General features: G+C 43.5%; 1 protein-coding gene across 1 annotated transcript in view; it reads right to left on the bottom strand.

Moving 5' to 3' along the window:
- Positions 1 to 6,203: 6,203 nt before the first annotated feature.
- The window catches only part of CCDC83 (coiled-coil domain containing 83), a 66,595-nt gene continuing 58,276 nt past the window's right edge, over positions 6,204 to 14,522 (bottom strand). Inside the window, exons 8-10 of the mRNA XM_075547789.1 lie at positions 13,296 to 13,375; positions 12,447 to 12,649; positions 6,204 to 6,365 (exon numbers count right to left, since the gene is read on the bottom strand). Of these exons, the coding sequence (XP_075403904.1) occupies positions 6,204 to 6,365; positions 12,447 to 12,649; positions 13,296 to 13,375 (445 nt within the window). The remainder of the gene's footprint in view (positions 6,366 to 12,446; positions 12,650 to 13,295; positions 13,376 to 14,522) is intronic.

Here is a 14,522-nt window from a genome sequence, read left to right as displayed (position 1 = left end):
ATTGGGTATTTTGAGAAAGCTCGGGAAGAGATTAAAAGATGAGTCACAAGAATGGTTGGTCAAGGGAGGAAGAAACTGTGGCTCAAGTCCAGACAGTGGTGGAAGAAGTCTGATAGACTTCCTCTCGATGTGGTAGCTAGTGACGTTGGGATGTCAGGATTCAGTGTTGTCCATGTTAAGCCAACCTCTTGACCTCTGCAAGCTGTCAGCCAAAAGTGCTGTGAGAGTAACAGCCAGCAGCTCAAAGAGCAGATCTTCCTTTGAAGCAAGACTGGAGCTAATGAACCAATAACAACTGTCTACACACAAACACATCTAATAAAATATTAAATTTGATACATGCATGATGTATTGGGGTTTTTAGAAGGAACTCTTAGAATTTAAAATGACAGAGATCAAATGAGATGTCAAAAGAGTAATAAAATACTAATTAAAGATATAAAGGTAATGAAGACAATTTAACAGACTGAGTGACATGACTAGGATTTAACAATACAATCCAGAGAGCAAGGTCCCATCAAAACAATGGCTTCAGATGGAATCTACTGGGCCAGTTAAATTCAAAGCAGAGCCGGCAGCTCAGAAGCTTGTGGCAACTGTTTGTTTTTATCCCAAAGGGATATTCTTCATAGATTTTTTGTTGGGCATTGGGCAATCATTGGGGCTTATTAGAAGTTTAAAGAAAACTTAAATTTTTAATTGAAAAAGAGCAGAAGAGTAGCACCAAGGATTTTTGGTTTTGTTTTCAACATCAAAACCACTCTTTGAGGAGAGCAATCCTTGGAGAATTTCATTGTGCCCCTCTACAGCCCTGCGCTTAGCCTTCAACTTCCTTTTGTTCCCCCAAATAACGAACACTTTGAGCCTCTCGGGGATGCTTTGCCATTCTGACGTGGAATAAATCAAAGAGCTCTGACATCTTCATGGAAGCGTTACCTCCTCCAAACCTCACTGCCACGGAGTCATTCCAACTCATAGCGACCCTGTAGGGCAGGGTAGAACTGCCCTGAGGTAGTTGCAGTTTATTGTGCCAATCTGGCCGATAAATACATGTGGGGTTAATTGAAGGATGGAGAGATAAGTGGCTCAGTGAGCCTCGCCTTTCTCATTCTCTGGTCTCTTGCTTTCTGATGGTCGGACCAGGGTACAGCTGCCTTAGCCAGTTCCTGCTTCAGCTTGCAAGGCTCACTTCTTGCAAGACATCCCCGAGGAGAAACCACATGGACTTACCTGGATGTAGCCTTGGGTGCTGGAGCAGCCGTGTGGAGACCCCTGCCAGCGCTGAGATGCTTACACACTCACTGATTGGGCTGTCCTCCTGCAGTTGGTGTCAGCACATGTGTTTTGTGAGATGGAGGACTTTGAGTTCAGTGTCAGAAATATGGGCTAATGTTGGACTTATGGGTTGGGATGCTTTCTTAATGTACACTTACCCTTTATATAAAACTCTCTCTTATACACACATGAGTTTCTGTGGACTTGTTTCTCTAGTCTACCCAGACTAACACATGCCCCTATGAGTTTCTGACCCTAATTCCTTATGGCAGTAGGATGTCTTTCTCCCTCAGAGCCGCTGGTCTGTCCCTTAGCAGTCCAGCACATAACCAGGGCTTCCATGGAAGGGTTAGAGAGTTGGAAAAACGCTGGCTTCAGAAGTGTACAGATATGGATGGAGGTTGAAAACAATAGCTTCACATTTTGGCTTTTTTTTTAAATTTTAACAATTTATTAGGGGCTCATACAATTCTTATCACAGTTCATACATATACATACATCAATTGTATAAAGCACATCGTACTGTCTTTGCCCTAATCATTTTTTCTCCTCTTTTCTTTTTTTACATTTTATTAGGGACTCATACAACTCTTATCACAATCCACACATATACATACATCAATTGTATAAAGCACATCCATACATTCCCTGCCCCAATCATTCTCAAGGCATTTGCTCTCCACTTAAGCCCCTTGCATCAGGTCCTCTTTTTTTTCCCCCTCCCTCCCCTTTCCCCCCTCCCTCATGTGCCCTTGGTAATTTATACCTCGTTATTTTGTCATATCTTGCCCTATCCGGAGTCTCCCTTCCCCCCTTCTCTGCTGTCCCTCTCCCAGGGAAGAGGTCACATGTGGATCCTTGTAATCAGTTCCCCCTTTCCAACCCACTCACCCTCCACTCTCCCAGCATCGTCCCTCACACCCTTGGTCCTGAAGGTATCATCCACCCTGGATTCCCTGTACCTCCAGCCCTCATATGTACCAGTGTACAGCCTCTGTCCTATCCAGGCCTGCAAGGTAGAATTCGGATCATGGTAGTTGGGGAGAGGAAGCATCCAGGATCTGGGGGAAAGCTGTACATTTTGGCATTTTTGTTTGATGAAGTCTTCCATGATTTTGATTTTCCCTCATACCTCATGAGCCTAGTTTAGAGTACTCATCCAGAGTGGGATCAACCTGATTTTCATTCCTTTTAGGAGGGAAATGTTGCCAGGACCAGCATATTTTTATAGCTGAGACTCTGCAAAAAGATGGCACTAACCCAAGAAGGCAAGAGGGGTCAGCAAGTCAATCACGAGGCTTGAGGAAGGAAATGCTGACAAACTAACAAGAAGAATCTGTGAGGTGATCTGAAGCGGCAGTCACTTTACATCTGCACCACTGTGCTGGAAACTGAAAAACATTCCTATTTGAAGCATTTTTAAAAGCACCTTGAACGGTTTTCGCACTTACTCAGATCCTAAGAACAGAGTGCACTAAGACTCCCTAGAGATTCCTGGTCAAAACCAGCAGCCTTTCTGGGAACTTAAGCCTCGCAAACTTAGAGGACTAGGAAATGGAAATACTTAATCGAGTTAAGTCACTAACATTTAGAAAGACTCCCTTGCTTGAGGACACATTTCTTTGCGTCTAGTGCAAAGGCCAGTTTCATTCCAAGACAAATACAGAGAGCTGCTGTGTTACGGCCTAGTCAAACAACAAGGATCAAGCAGGCCTGTAACAAATCATCCTTTATTACCCCCAAACCACCCCCCTGGCCTCCCACGTCTCTGAATCGCTCTAGTGTCTGACTACAGGATTCGCAAAGGAACAAAAATGTTACCACTAACACATACCCACCCCACGGTCCCCTCCCCTCCCCCACTGCTGGTTTACCACAGATGCTGCCCCCGTCTCTACAGCACGTTTAGGTGTGGCCTCTGGGAGACCGTCGGGGCAGTCCATGTGACACACCGTGATTTCGCGCCCCCCTGTACTCCCCCCTTCCCCCTGCCCCTTCACCACCAGTCAGGGCAGGATGGGCAGTCTGGATAAAGGCCCTTCTAGCCCAGCTGTCATCTGAGACTGATCTGTGCCTCACTGCCACATGCCCCATGAGACAAAGACCCTGCTCCATGCCCCTCAACCCATGAGTGCATTATGAAAACAAGCAGGCACTTGTGATCTTATTGCAGAATCGCTGAAGCTTACTGTTTAAAACAAACACACACGCGAAAAGCCCATGATTGTTCCAACTGCCGTATGTTGCACATTTGCGATGTGCAGTTGAAAGGCGCTACTTCTGAACTTTAAAACAAGCAACCCTGCAATAGGGGGTCGAGTCCACGGAGCCCTGATGAGACCAGGCACGCAGCCAGACGCACTCCCAAGAGTGGCTTTCCCCACACTCAACCTTGTCTCTCTAGTCTGCTGTAAGTCAAAAGGTCGGTGGATCAGAGCTCCCCAGAAGGACCTCAGAAGCCGGGCCTGGTGCTCTGCCTCTGAAAGGTCACGACCTTGAAAACCCTATGGCGTAGTTCTGCGGACTCCACAGTAAGGAAAACCTATCTCGTCCCAAATAAGCCCTGCCTCTGCGTGCGGGGACAGCTGCCAACATGTGATCCCTATCCCCAATAATCTAGAATGACAACATGCAAAACTCACAGGCTTAGCGATTCTCTGCACCAAAACCTATGCAAAATCCTCCTAGATCAAACCTAGCGTCTCACATGTGAGTGATGTGTGTAAATATGAAGACCAGTTCCTCTTGATTCCAACTCCTGACGACCCCACCGTGGCAGAGTGGGGCTGTTCTCCATCGTGTTTCCAGCGGCTGATTTGTCAGGCTCTTCCCAGATGACACCGGGCAAATTAAAAGCTCTTTTCTTTCCAATGAACAATTCTTCCTACCCGGGCCTCTGCACACATTACATAGTATAGACTACACTACTTCTTGATCACTAGGTGCATGCAGTGAATCTGGGTGACTCTGTGGGTTAGGTACTGGGCTGCTAACCACAAGGTTGGCAGTTCAAATCCACCAGCCCTGCTCCACAGGTTACAGTCACGGGAACCCACTAGAGGGTTGCGAAGAGTCACAATTGACGTGGTGGCAGTGGGTTTGCTTTGCTTTTTGGTGTCCATATACACATAATATATATTATATATAATATTATGTAAATAAAATATTTACATTTTATTTATACATAATATATACCTGTATATTATATAATTCTATATCACTTTATACATAACTCCCTGCACTATTTAATGTATAGCTTATAGAGAAGTGAGGGTGCTTCAAAAAGTTCATGGAAAAATGCCATTATCTCTTCATTCCATTTTTCCATGAACTTTGAAGCCACCTCCCCTTTGTATATGATGTGAGCTACAACACAGTGTCATAGAACATTGTAGGGTATTACTTGGTAGCTCCACCAGGCCACCTAAAATGTCTTGTCCTGCCTTGTCCCCCTTTTTCTCCTCTTGCTCGTGTTGAAGACCAGCGTCACCAGCCCTGGGAAGGCTTCCCTGACCCATTAGGCTCTCATCTGGGACGCTGAGCTCCTTGTGCAGAAGGGGATTTCATTTTGCATGCCTTATGTCTTACACACAGCATTGGGCTTGAAGGACTTGCTGGCAAATGCTTACTTGAGTGAGTGACACACGTTAAGTGTCCACATTGGTACAACTTCATTGGGTTTTGCTCTGCAACTGAGTTATCTAACCAAGCTTCCACCATAAGCTCGTTACAACTGGGGTTTTAAAAAAACCCGAGAACAACAACTCAGCAGCTTTGGAGCTATTCTCTTCTGCGAATCCTAAAACCAAGAAGGGCTATTAATTAGCAGAAGGAAAGCGCGCTCTCCCCTTCCCTTTCCACAGGAGGCCTGCACAAGCCCCACAGCTGCTTGGCAGCAAACAAGACTTTCAGTCATTTGACATTTTTCCCCCTCTGATTCAAAATCACACCGAAAAGGAGAAAATGCCACAACTAACCAATTATGCTGCAATCCCACCATGCTATGCCTGGCTGGCGTTAGTAATCACATGGACTCAACTGTCCAGATGTGAAACAAAAAACTGCCCATTCCTGCTGACCCACTGAAAGCAGTGAGCTGACACACAGGCTGTTTCTGTTCGTCACTCGAAAGTTTTGACTTGTTTCAGTAGAAAGGCATTATGTTTTCCCCCTCTATTTGAGCAGAAACGTGGGTCTCTACCAGTGGGATCATTTATGCAACAGATTAACATACTCAAATTTATGTGTTTCTAAATATTTTTATATAATCTACTTAGGATTCAAATTACCAAAGAAACAATCAAACCAAAGCGGTGGCCCCTGGGTCAGTTCTGACTCCTGGTGAAGCCATGTGTGTCAGATTGAAGTCTGTACAGAAGGCTCCTCAGTGACTGTGACCAGACTGCAGTATGGCCAGGACTTTCTTTCTCAGCACAACTGGGCAAATTCAAGCCACCAACCTTGCATTTAGTAGCCAAGTACAGACTTGATTTGTGGACTGGTTCACTATCATTAAGCAGTCTCAGAGGGAAAGCGAAGGTAGTTAATGCTATAGAGACCTCTATATTTTTCTCATTCAAGTTTCTAAGGGAATGATTTCATGTTGGAATCATAGCATAGACTAATCAGTGAATTGCTCAGTGGGAAGTGACCTCAGAGATCCATTTGGAGCCACTGTCCGGCTCATGAACACTTTAAATATAAAGTAGACGTCCATTTTTATCACTCTTGCCATTGAGTGAAAAGCTGAACACTCAGGACTTTGATTTGAGATGTAATCATGACCTTGAGAAATAATTCCACTAAGGGTTATTCTAACACCTGGTTTAAACATACACCCAAGGGTAAATAAAATGGACAAATAATAGGGCTAAGTTCCCAAAGATCACCAATCAGAAAAATTTGTTTTTATTTTGGAACTTTCAGTCTTAGAAAAAAGACTTCATCATCCTATATGTGAGGAGTCTTTGTGGGTTGCTAACATCTTCATCGACTTTGACCGGAGCTTCCTTCTCTTGAAGATGAATTGGCATTTTCCTGCTTTCCACCATCATGAGCTTCACTCCCAGGGGTCCCAAGTTTACATAATCCTGTGATGAAGAGACAGAACAGAAGAGGTTATTCAGCAAGTTACCAGCCTTGATAGATTAGCTTTGCTTTATTATGGCCGGCATTTCTCTGATTGATTTCATTGCCCTCCTAATTACTTGATTGCTGTATAACACATGAAACATGAGAACCTGAAAATTTAAAAACAAAACAAAACACCTGGAAGATTTATATTCCCTGTGAGGCATGGTAGGCAACATCTTCCAAAGAGTAAGCAGCCAGGAGGTTAAGGAGTGGGTAGGGGGACAGGGAAGTGTGCTGGCTAGAGTTGGGATACACACACACACACACACACACTTACACACACGCACAAGAGGGTACCCCTCCCAAAATGGAAATTTTTCCAAAGCTATGTATTTAATTTTTTTTTTACAAAACAATCTTATCGCCTTCAAAGTACTCTCCATTACATTCAATACATTTGTCAATCTGTGATTCCATTCTTGGAAACAGTTTTCAAACTCATCTGTTTGGATGGCTAACAGCACTTCCCTCATTTGTTTTCATCATCTCTTTTATATTGTCAAATCGCTGTCCTTTCATGTCCCTCTTCATTCTCAGAAGCAGAAATAAGTTTCATCGAGTGAGGTCAGGTAAGGTGCGTGGGGCAGGAGAGGCAGGCTGACTTTTTCCAAAAACTGGCGCACTGGGATGGCTGCATGAGCAGGTGCACTGTTGTGGTGGCAAAACCAGTCCCCCGTCTGCCACAAATCAGGCCTTTTTGTCACACACTGTTACACAATCTTTTCAGAATCTCTAAATAGAGAGTTTGATAAACTGTCTGCCCTAGTGAAACAAACTCCAAATGCACTGTGAGTTGATGTTTTGTCCATTTGGAAAGTTGATGGACGTCCAGAATGAGGTTTGTCATCAATTGATATTTCACCTTTTTTGAACTAAGAAAACCACTTGCATACTTGAGTTTTTCCCATAGCACTATCCTTGTAAGCTTTGTTCAACATCACGACAGTTTCTGCAGCATTTTTTCCTGAGCAGGAAACAAAATTTCACAGCTCCACACTTCTCTTAAATTGGCCATCACCAAAAAAATGAGGTTGTAGCGAAACTGCTTTTATAAAAAAAATTCACTGTGACCACAGAGACCTTTACCAGGGGCTGCCACTGGGTGCACTAACTCAGAGCGAGTTGCTCAATGCTCACCTGGGGGTGGGGGTGGGGATATTGCATGCTATGAAAGCTCTGCCCAGTGGAGCATTTTTCTGGGTTTGGGGGGAGCACCCCCTTGTATATTGTATATAACCACAGTGAGTTTTCCAAGTTATCCAAGAATAGAAAGAAATATCTATTAAAGTCATTTTGACTATAAATATTCTAATAATCAACTATTCACTGATCAACAATTCGTTGACCCTGAATTTTGTGCTTTTCATGGGAATTCTGGCTACTATGTAGATAGAAATTAGCCATATAATGCCAAACTCACGATCAGTCTGAGATTTCAACAAAGTGAAAAGGTCTAATGTGGAAGCAATTCATAAGAAAATATCATCTGGTTTATATTAAATCACACAGCCAACATGAAATTAAATTTAAACTTCTTTGCTCCTCGCCAATATCCCATCCTTTGGGAAGCCTCACCAAATTCCCCAAGGCATCACTTTCACTTGGTTCTATGTATTGAGTGTTGGGCTACAAGGATCAGCTCATAAAATGGTCAGGGAGGCAGACCCAGGAGGTGCACCCTTCTTGTACAATGAGTGTTATTGGTTTTCTTACTGTCTCCATTAGCTTGTAAGCAACTAGCATGTAGGGAGACTTACTTTATTCCTGTTTCCCTTCCTTCAATCTTTACTCATCTAACAAGTACCTGGCATGTCATCTTGACAAATAAAAATCCTGGGCTAAAGGCATTTGAGTTTAAGAGAATCAACAAGGAAGGAAGACAATGTTTTATTCCTCAAACATGCAAAGAGTTGTATTCAGCTTTTAAATTATAACTATGTAGCTATAGATCTGTAATAAATATAAAGCAAGACAAAGGCAAATTGAAAGAAGTCTACCATATATTTTAGAATCAAATGGAGAAAAATTACAAAATAATAAATCATGGCCATGGCAGTTCCACAGCATCCCAAATACATGAAAAGGTAGGCCTTTGTTATGGATGGAATTGTGTTTCCCCCAAAGATATGCTTAAGTCCTAAACCCTGTAGCTGTAAATGTGACCGAATTTTTGGAAATAGGGTTTTTCTTTGCAAATGTTATCATTTAGGTCAACGGAATCCTATTAAAATTGGGTAGATCCTAAACCCAGAGGATTAGTGTCATACAAAGGGGACAGATATAGAAATAGAATCATAGATAGCTTGTTAAGGCCAGTCTACCAAGTTAAGAAGTGTCAAGAAATACTTGGGGCACCAGAGGTGAAAGAGACCAGGAACAATCTTCCCCTAAAGCTGACAGACACACGGCAAGGAAGTATACCCTTCTGGTGTTTTGAGTTGGACTTCCAGAAAATAGATTACTATTCATTAAATAAAAACACTTCGTTGTTAATTTGCTATAGCTCAAAAACAAAATAAAGAAACAATTCTCAGGCTCATTGCCTTTGAGTGACTGAGTCTCATGGAACTGCCCTGTGGGTTTCCAAGGCTGTACCTACTTGCTAGAGCAGAGAGCTTTCTCCTTCTCCCTCAGAGTGCACGGTGGTTTTGAACAGCTGATCTTGAGGTTCGCAGCATACACAACACAATCAAATAGCTTGCAATTTGGAGATTTTGTCTAATTGACCTAAGGTCATTACTGCTTAAAAATAGTCATGATTCCAGGATACTCTTGGGGGATGTTTGGGTGCAAAGAGACTAGACTAGAACTTAGGTCCCTAAAATGGTTGCTAGGTGGTAGCAGGATTGAGTTGCAGTCAGTTAAAATGGTTAAAATGGTTCATGTTGATCTATTCGTTTCCTTGGCTTTCTGATGGCTCTCTCTTCCTACTAGCCTTTAAAGCTCTTGGTAGTATCGAGAAGGCAAGTAGCATGGGGATGGACCAGAGGATAATTGGAATGTACAAAATTTAAAAGGCATTGTGGTAGTTAAATAATCTATTGTCAATTTTAGATTTAAGAGTGAAAGGGTGGAGTTTAGCCTGTCAATCAGGTCGCATCTTGATGACTTCATTTGGAAGCACTAAGGAGAAACTAGCTCACTGGAGGCGGGACACACACTAACTCCCTGCAAAACATTAGGAGCCTGATGGAGCTACACTGATGCAGCCAGAGCCCTGGGAGCTGGAGGGGCCACGTGGAGATCCCTGCCAGTGCTGAGATGCTTCTACCACCATGGGATCCACAAGAATTTCCACCCACTGGCTTGTGATCTTCCTGCATTCGGCATTATTGCATGGCTGCATGGGTCTAAAGAGGAATTTATGGACATATGGGCTAATATGGGACTTATGAACTTGATCTGGACTGGGCTGGGATGTTTCCTTAATGTACAAAATTACACTTTGTTATAAAACTCTCTTTTACAAACATATGAGTGTGTATGAAATTGTTTTTCTAGTCTACCCAGACTAACATAAGCAAAATGCTTCAAGTTTTAATAATGGTATATCTGGCAATTTGTACTTGCCAACAATGGTCACATGAATATATATATATATACACACACACACACACTATCCATCATGCTTTTCTTATAATGTAATGCTGAACGTCCTCCATCAAGAAGTAGGATCTCTGCTCCCCCCGACCTCCTTGGGTGGCAGTCTATAGTTGCATCAACCCAGGAACTAGGATGGAAGTGCTGGGGTTTGGTGCCCAAATCTAAGGCTTACCTTATAGCTTTCATCTTGGCCTCTTGGTTGCTTGCTCTGGGAAAGCCCCCATAACAAGAGCAAAAAGCCCCATATAGCCATTGAGTCAACTTAGACACATAGAAATCCTATAGAAAAAGTAAAACTTCCCCCATAGAAACCCTCTCCCTCCCATGGAGTGGTCGGTGGGTTTGAACAACCAGTCCGGCGGTTAACAGCCCAATGCTTATTCCACCAGGGCATGGTTGTGTAAGTTAGATACCATAAAAAGGGACACTCGATGCCTTGTGAGGTGGCCCTCCTGAAGAGAGCTGCCGCCCTCCCCCCCTTAGCCAGCACACACTTGTCATTCATGTGAAGAAGCACTGTGGAAGTGGGTCTTCCCACGCTAATCAAGCCTTCTGGTGACTGTAGCCCCAGTTCACACACGACTGTGACTCACGGACACCCCCCAAGTCACCATTGCCCAATGAAGTCCTTCCTGAATGATTAGGTGGCAAGCCATTTGAAAGGGAACAAGTGATTATTGTTCTAAGCCACCAAGTTTAGGGGTGATTTTTTTTATACAGCCCTATATTCAACTTGTATCCAAGAAGTTGGACTGTTACTAAGAAGGCCTTAGGATCGATATTCTAACAATGCTGCCGTAGGAGCAGTTGGATCGACTCTGACTGATAGCACAACGGCCTGGTCCTGGGCGGTCTTCCTGACTGCTGCTTCGTGTGGGCCACGGTCGCAGTTACTTAGGCCTTCCTTCATTCTGCTGACCCTCTACTTTTCCAAGCACGATGTCCCCGGGCAGTGATATCTTTTGGTAATATGTCCAAAGTACATGGCACGAAGTCTTGCTATCCTTGTTTCAAAAGAACATTCTGGATTTCAAAAGAGCATTTCTTCCAAGACAGATATATATTTTTCTTCTGGAAGCCCATAGTATATTCAATATTCTACACCAACACCATCATTCAAGTGCATCGATTCTTCTTCCCATGCAAATGAGGGGATGGCAAACACCACACGGGTCAGGTGCAACTTAGTTGTCGCTGTTATATCTTTGCTTTTCGGTTTCACACTTTAAAGAGATCTTTTGCCGTGGATTTTCCAATGAAATATGTTGTGTGATTTCCTGACTGATGTTCCCCTGGGCATTGATTGTGGATAAAATGAAATCTTTGACATCAAGCTTTGCTTCCCTTAACATTATGTGATTTATTGGTCCAATTGTGAGGATTTTTGTTTTCTTTATGTTGAAGTATAATCCACATTGAAGGGTGTAGTCTTTGATCTTCAGCAATGCACGCTTCAAGTCCCCTTCACTTTGAGGAAGGACGGTTGTGTCATCTGTACATGGAAGGTGGTCTTTTTAATGACCTTCTGGTTTCCCACATATGATATCATCGATGCCATTCAATAGTTCATCTGATCTTCACTTCTTAGTGTTCGGTGCATCTAAATTCAGGGATATAGTTATAGCAATATAATGGGATATAGTCAAGGTTGCATTTTGCGTGGGTTGACTTTGAATTTTCTTCAGCTTCAACTTGACTTGCATGGGAGCAACGGGTGCTGTTTGCAGTCACCGTCTGACCTTGTTCTGACTGAGGTTATTATCGAACTTTCCCTTTGTCTCTTCCCAAAGATGTAGTAAATTTGATTCCTGTGTATTTTATCCAGGCATCAATAAAGAGAACATGTCAGGAACTATCCTGAACTACAACAGTGTCAGTGATAGGATCTGATCAATAAACCTACAAGGAAGACTATGACTATTCAAGTTTATGTATTAACCACTAATGCCAAAGATGAGGAAATAGACTTTTACCAACATCTGTCTAATATTGATCAACCACGCAATCAACACCCATTGATAATTACTGTGAATTAGAGTGCAAATGTTGGAGAAGGAAGAAGAATCGTCAATGTGATAATATGTCCTTGATGAAAGCATTGCTGGGGATTGTATGATAGAGGTTTGCAAGACTAGGGACTATTACATAGAAGCATCCTTTTCCAACAGCAGAAATGGCAACTCTGCCAGGAGACTTCATGTGATAGAATACCAACAAAGGGGGAAGGGGTGTCTACATGAATATATACAACAGACTAATCATGGATGGAACTAGAAATTGTATCCAGTAAGAAATGTAAATCATGGTCCATTTTTTTCCTGGCGATTGTGAATAAATTTTTTGATATACACACATTAAACAATAGGCTAACTTTATCCATTAATTAATAGAACAGTATTAGGTTAGAGGTCAAAGTTGTGCTCACAGAACCTTACCCTGAAGTCCCGCTCATCTTCATACAGTAAGTACTTCATTTCCGACGCTCCAAACTCTACGTGGGAGCTGTCCTCTGCCTGCAGGGGCAGACGGACCTCCCCGAGGGCGTCCTCCGAAGGGCCGTGAGAGACACTGCTCCCTGCAGAGGGGCTCATCATCTCATCACTCCCCACTTCTTCCTCTTGTGACTTTGACTTTGATTCTGGGATGGATACACATAAATTAATCATGTACACAGGTTAAACACATGGCACGTTGTCAGTTGAAAACCCCTTTGAGAGTTACAATTACAATTTGTCAAAATGTGAATGTTGTAAATTCTTAGTTGTCTTTTCTTCTATTAGCTAAGTTCCAATAATCATATGGCAACATGTGTGTCAGAATGTTGACGAGCTAAAGTGGACCCAAACAATGCCAAATGTAGACAATATCTCATTCCTCTCCACCACTATATTTTTCAGGATGCAATGCGGTGACTTTTTATTTGATTTCAAAATTTGTCTTAACATGGAATTACAGATAGGAGACAGGCTATGGACTTGGTAAGAAGAGAAATGTGAAGGAGCTGGCCTGCATTCATTCTCTGAACAGCGCTGGTGTAGGAGTAGGCATCAGGCTGTGGTCTGCCTAGGCGGCAGTTCAAAACCACCAGCAGCTCCCTGGGAAAGACTGGGCTTTCTCCTCCTGTCAGCAGTTACCGTCACGGTAGCCCACAGGGGTCACCGCGAGTCTGCAGTGAGCTGTGTGGGAAGAGCTTTTGCATGGTAGGCTCTGTGCATAACAGCTGCTCAATCGGTATTTATTCAATAATAGCAAAACCAGTCCCCACTCTCACAGCAAAATACTACCATGAAGTGTTTCTGGAAACTCCCAAGCAGTTTTGTCAGGTGGCACTTCCTGTCCAGTAGCTTGAGTAAGAAATAGACGCCTAAGAGAACAAAGAAAAAAGTCACTTATCAATCATTTACAGTCGTACTGCACGCTCACTAGTGTCTGCTGGATGTTGGAGACTCAGAGGTGAAGAGTGCGACAATGTGTCTTCCCTTGGGGTTTCCGCAAGGACATCCTCCCTTCTGCCCTTGTATCATAGTGGGTCGTTCATTTATCTGCTAACAGTGAGGGCTGAGCTTCTCGCCCCAGTTGTTCTGTGGGACAGAGGCGGGGCTGTGTGCTCCTGGAGGGCTGGTAGACTCGGAGACTCTCAGGAGCAGTTCCGCTCCGCCCCGCAGGGTCCCCAGGGCTGGGCACCAAGTCTCTCTACCTTACAACACTGTCTGTCCGACACACATTACATGAATGGTCTGCCCTGATGCCAACCATCACGGTGACATTTTCCCAGGGGACAGTTCACCTCTATTTCTCATCACCCTACTAGATATTATAAAGGACCAATTTCTCAGCAAAGAAGTAGAAGGAGTAGTTGCCATAATCTTCACTACATATATTTCTTTGGCTGGAAAGAGGTAGCATAAAAGCTCGGGACCCCTCTCCGGTCATCCCATAGTTAAGAAGTCTGAGAGATAATTGAAGGTTTACATATATCCTTGTTTCTGTATGCAGCTCTTTCTAAAATATCCTAAACAGGTGCCATCCTATAGTCAAGTGGTTCTCAATTTGTGGGTCACGACCCCTTTGGGGGTTGAATGACCCTTTCACAGGGGTTGCCCGATTCTTAACAGCAGCAAAATGACAGTTAGGAAATAGCAACGAAAATAATTTTATGGTTGGAGGGTCACCACAACCTGAGGAACTGTGTTGAAGGGTCGCAACCTTAAGAAGGTTGAGAACCGCTGGCCTCAGGGACAGCAAGCAGGTGTGATGTAAGAAATCACCAGTGTGAATTGCTGGCTACAAAAGGAAGAGTTTAGCGCGCCATGGACATGGAGGCACGTACTGGGGCGCCTGAGCCAGTGCTTATAGACCGTGCTGGCTTGGTTGTATTTCTCTTTGGGCATATTTTAATTTAATCTCTCTCAACTCACAAGTAGGACTAAGCATTCCATTGAGTACCACTAGAGAAAACCAACCCCTAGAGCACTGATGGACAGCGAGGACCGTCGGGGAAGACTGACGGT

This window comes from Tenrec ecaudatus, chromosome 4 (genome assembly GCF_050624435.1).
Source record: "Tenrec ecaudatus isolate mTenEca1 chromosome 4, mTenEca1.hap1, whole genome shotgun sequence".
In the NCBI taxonomy this organism is placed as follows: Eukaryota; Metazoa; Chordata; class Mammalia; order Afrosoricida; family Tenrecidae; genus Tenrec; species Tenrec ecaudatus.
This window is presented reverse-complemented; position numbering and strand designations above follow the sequence as displayed.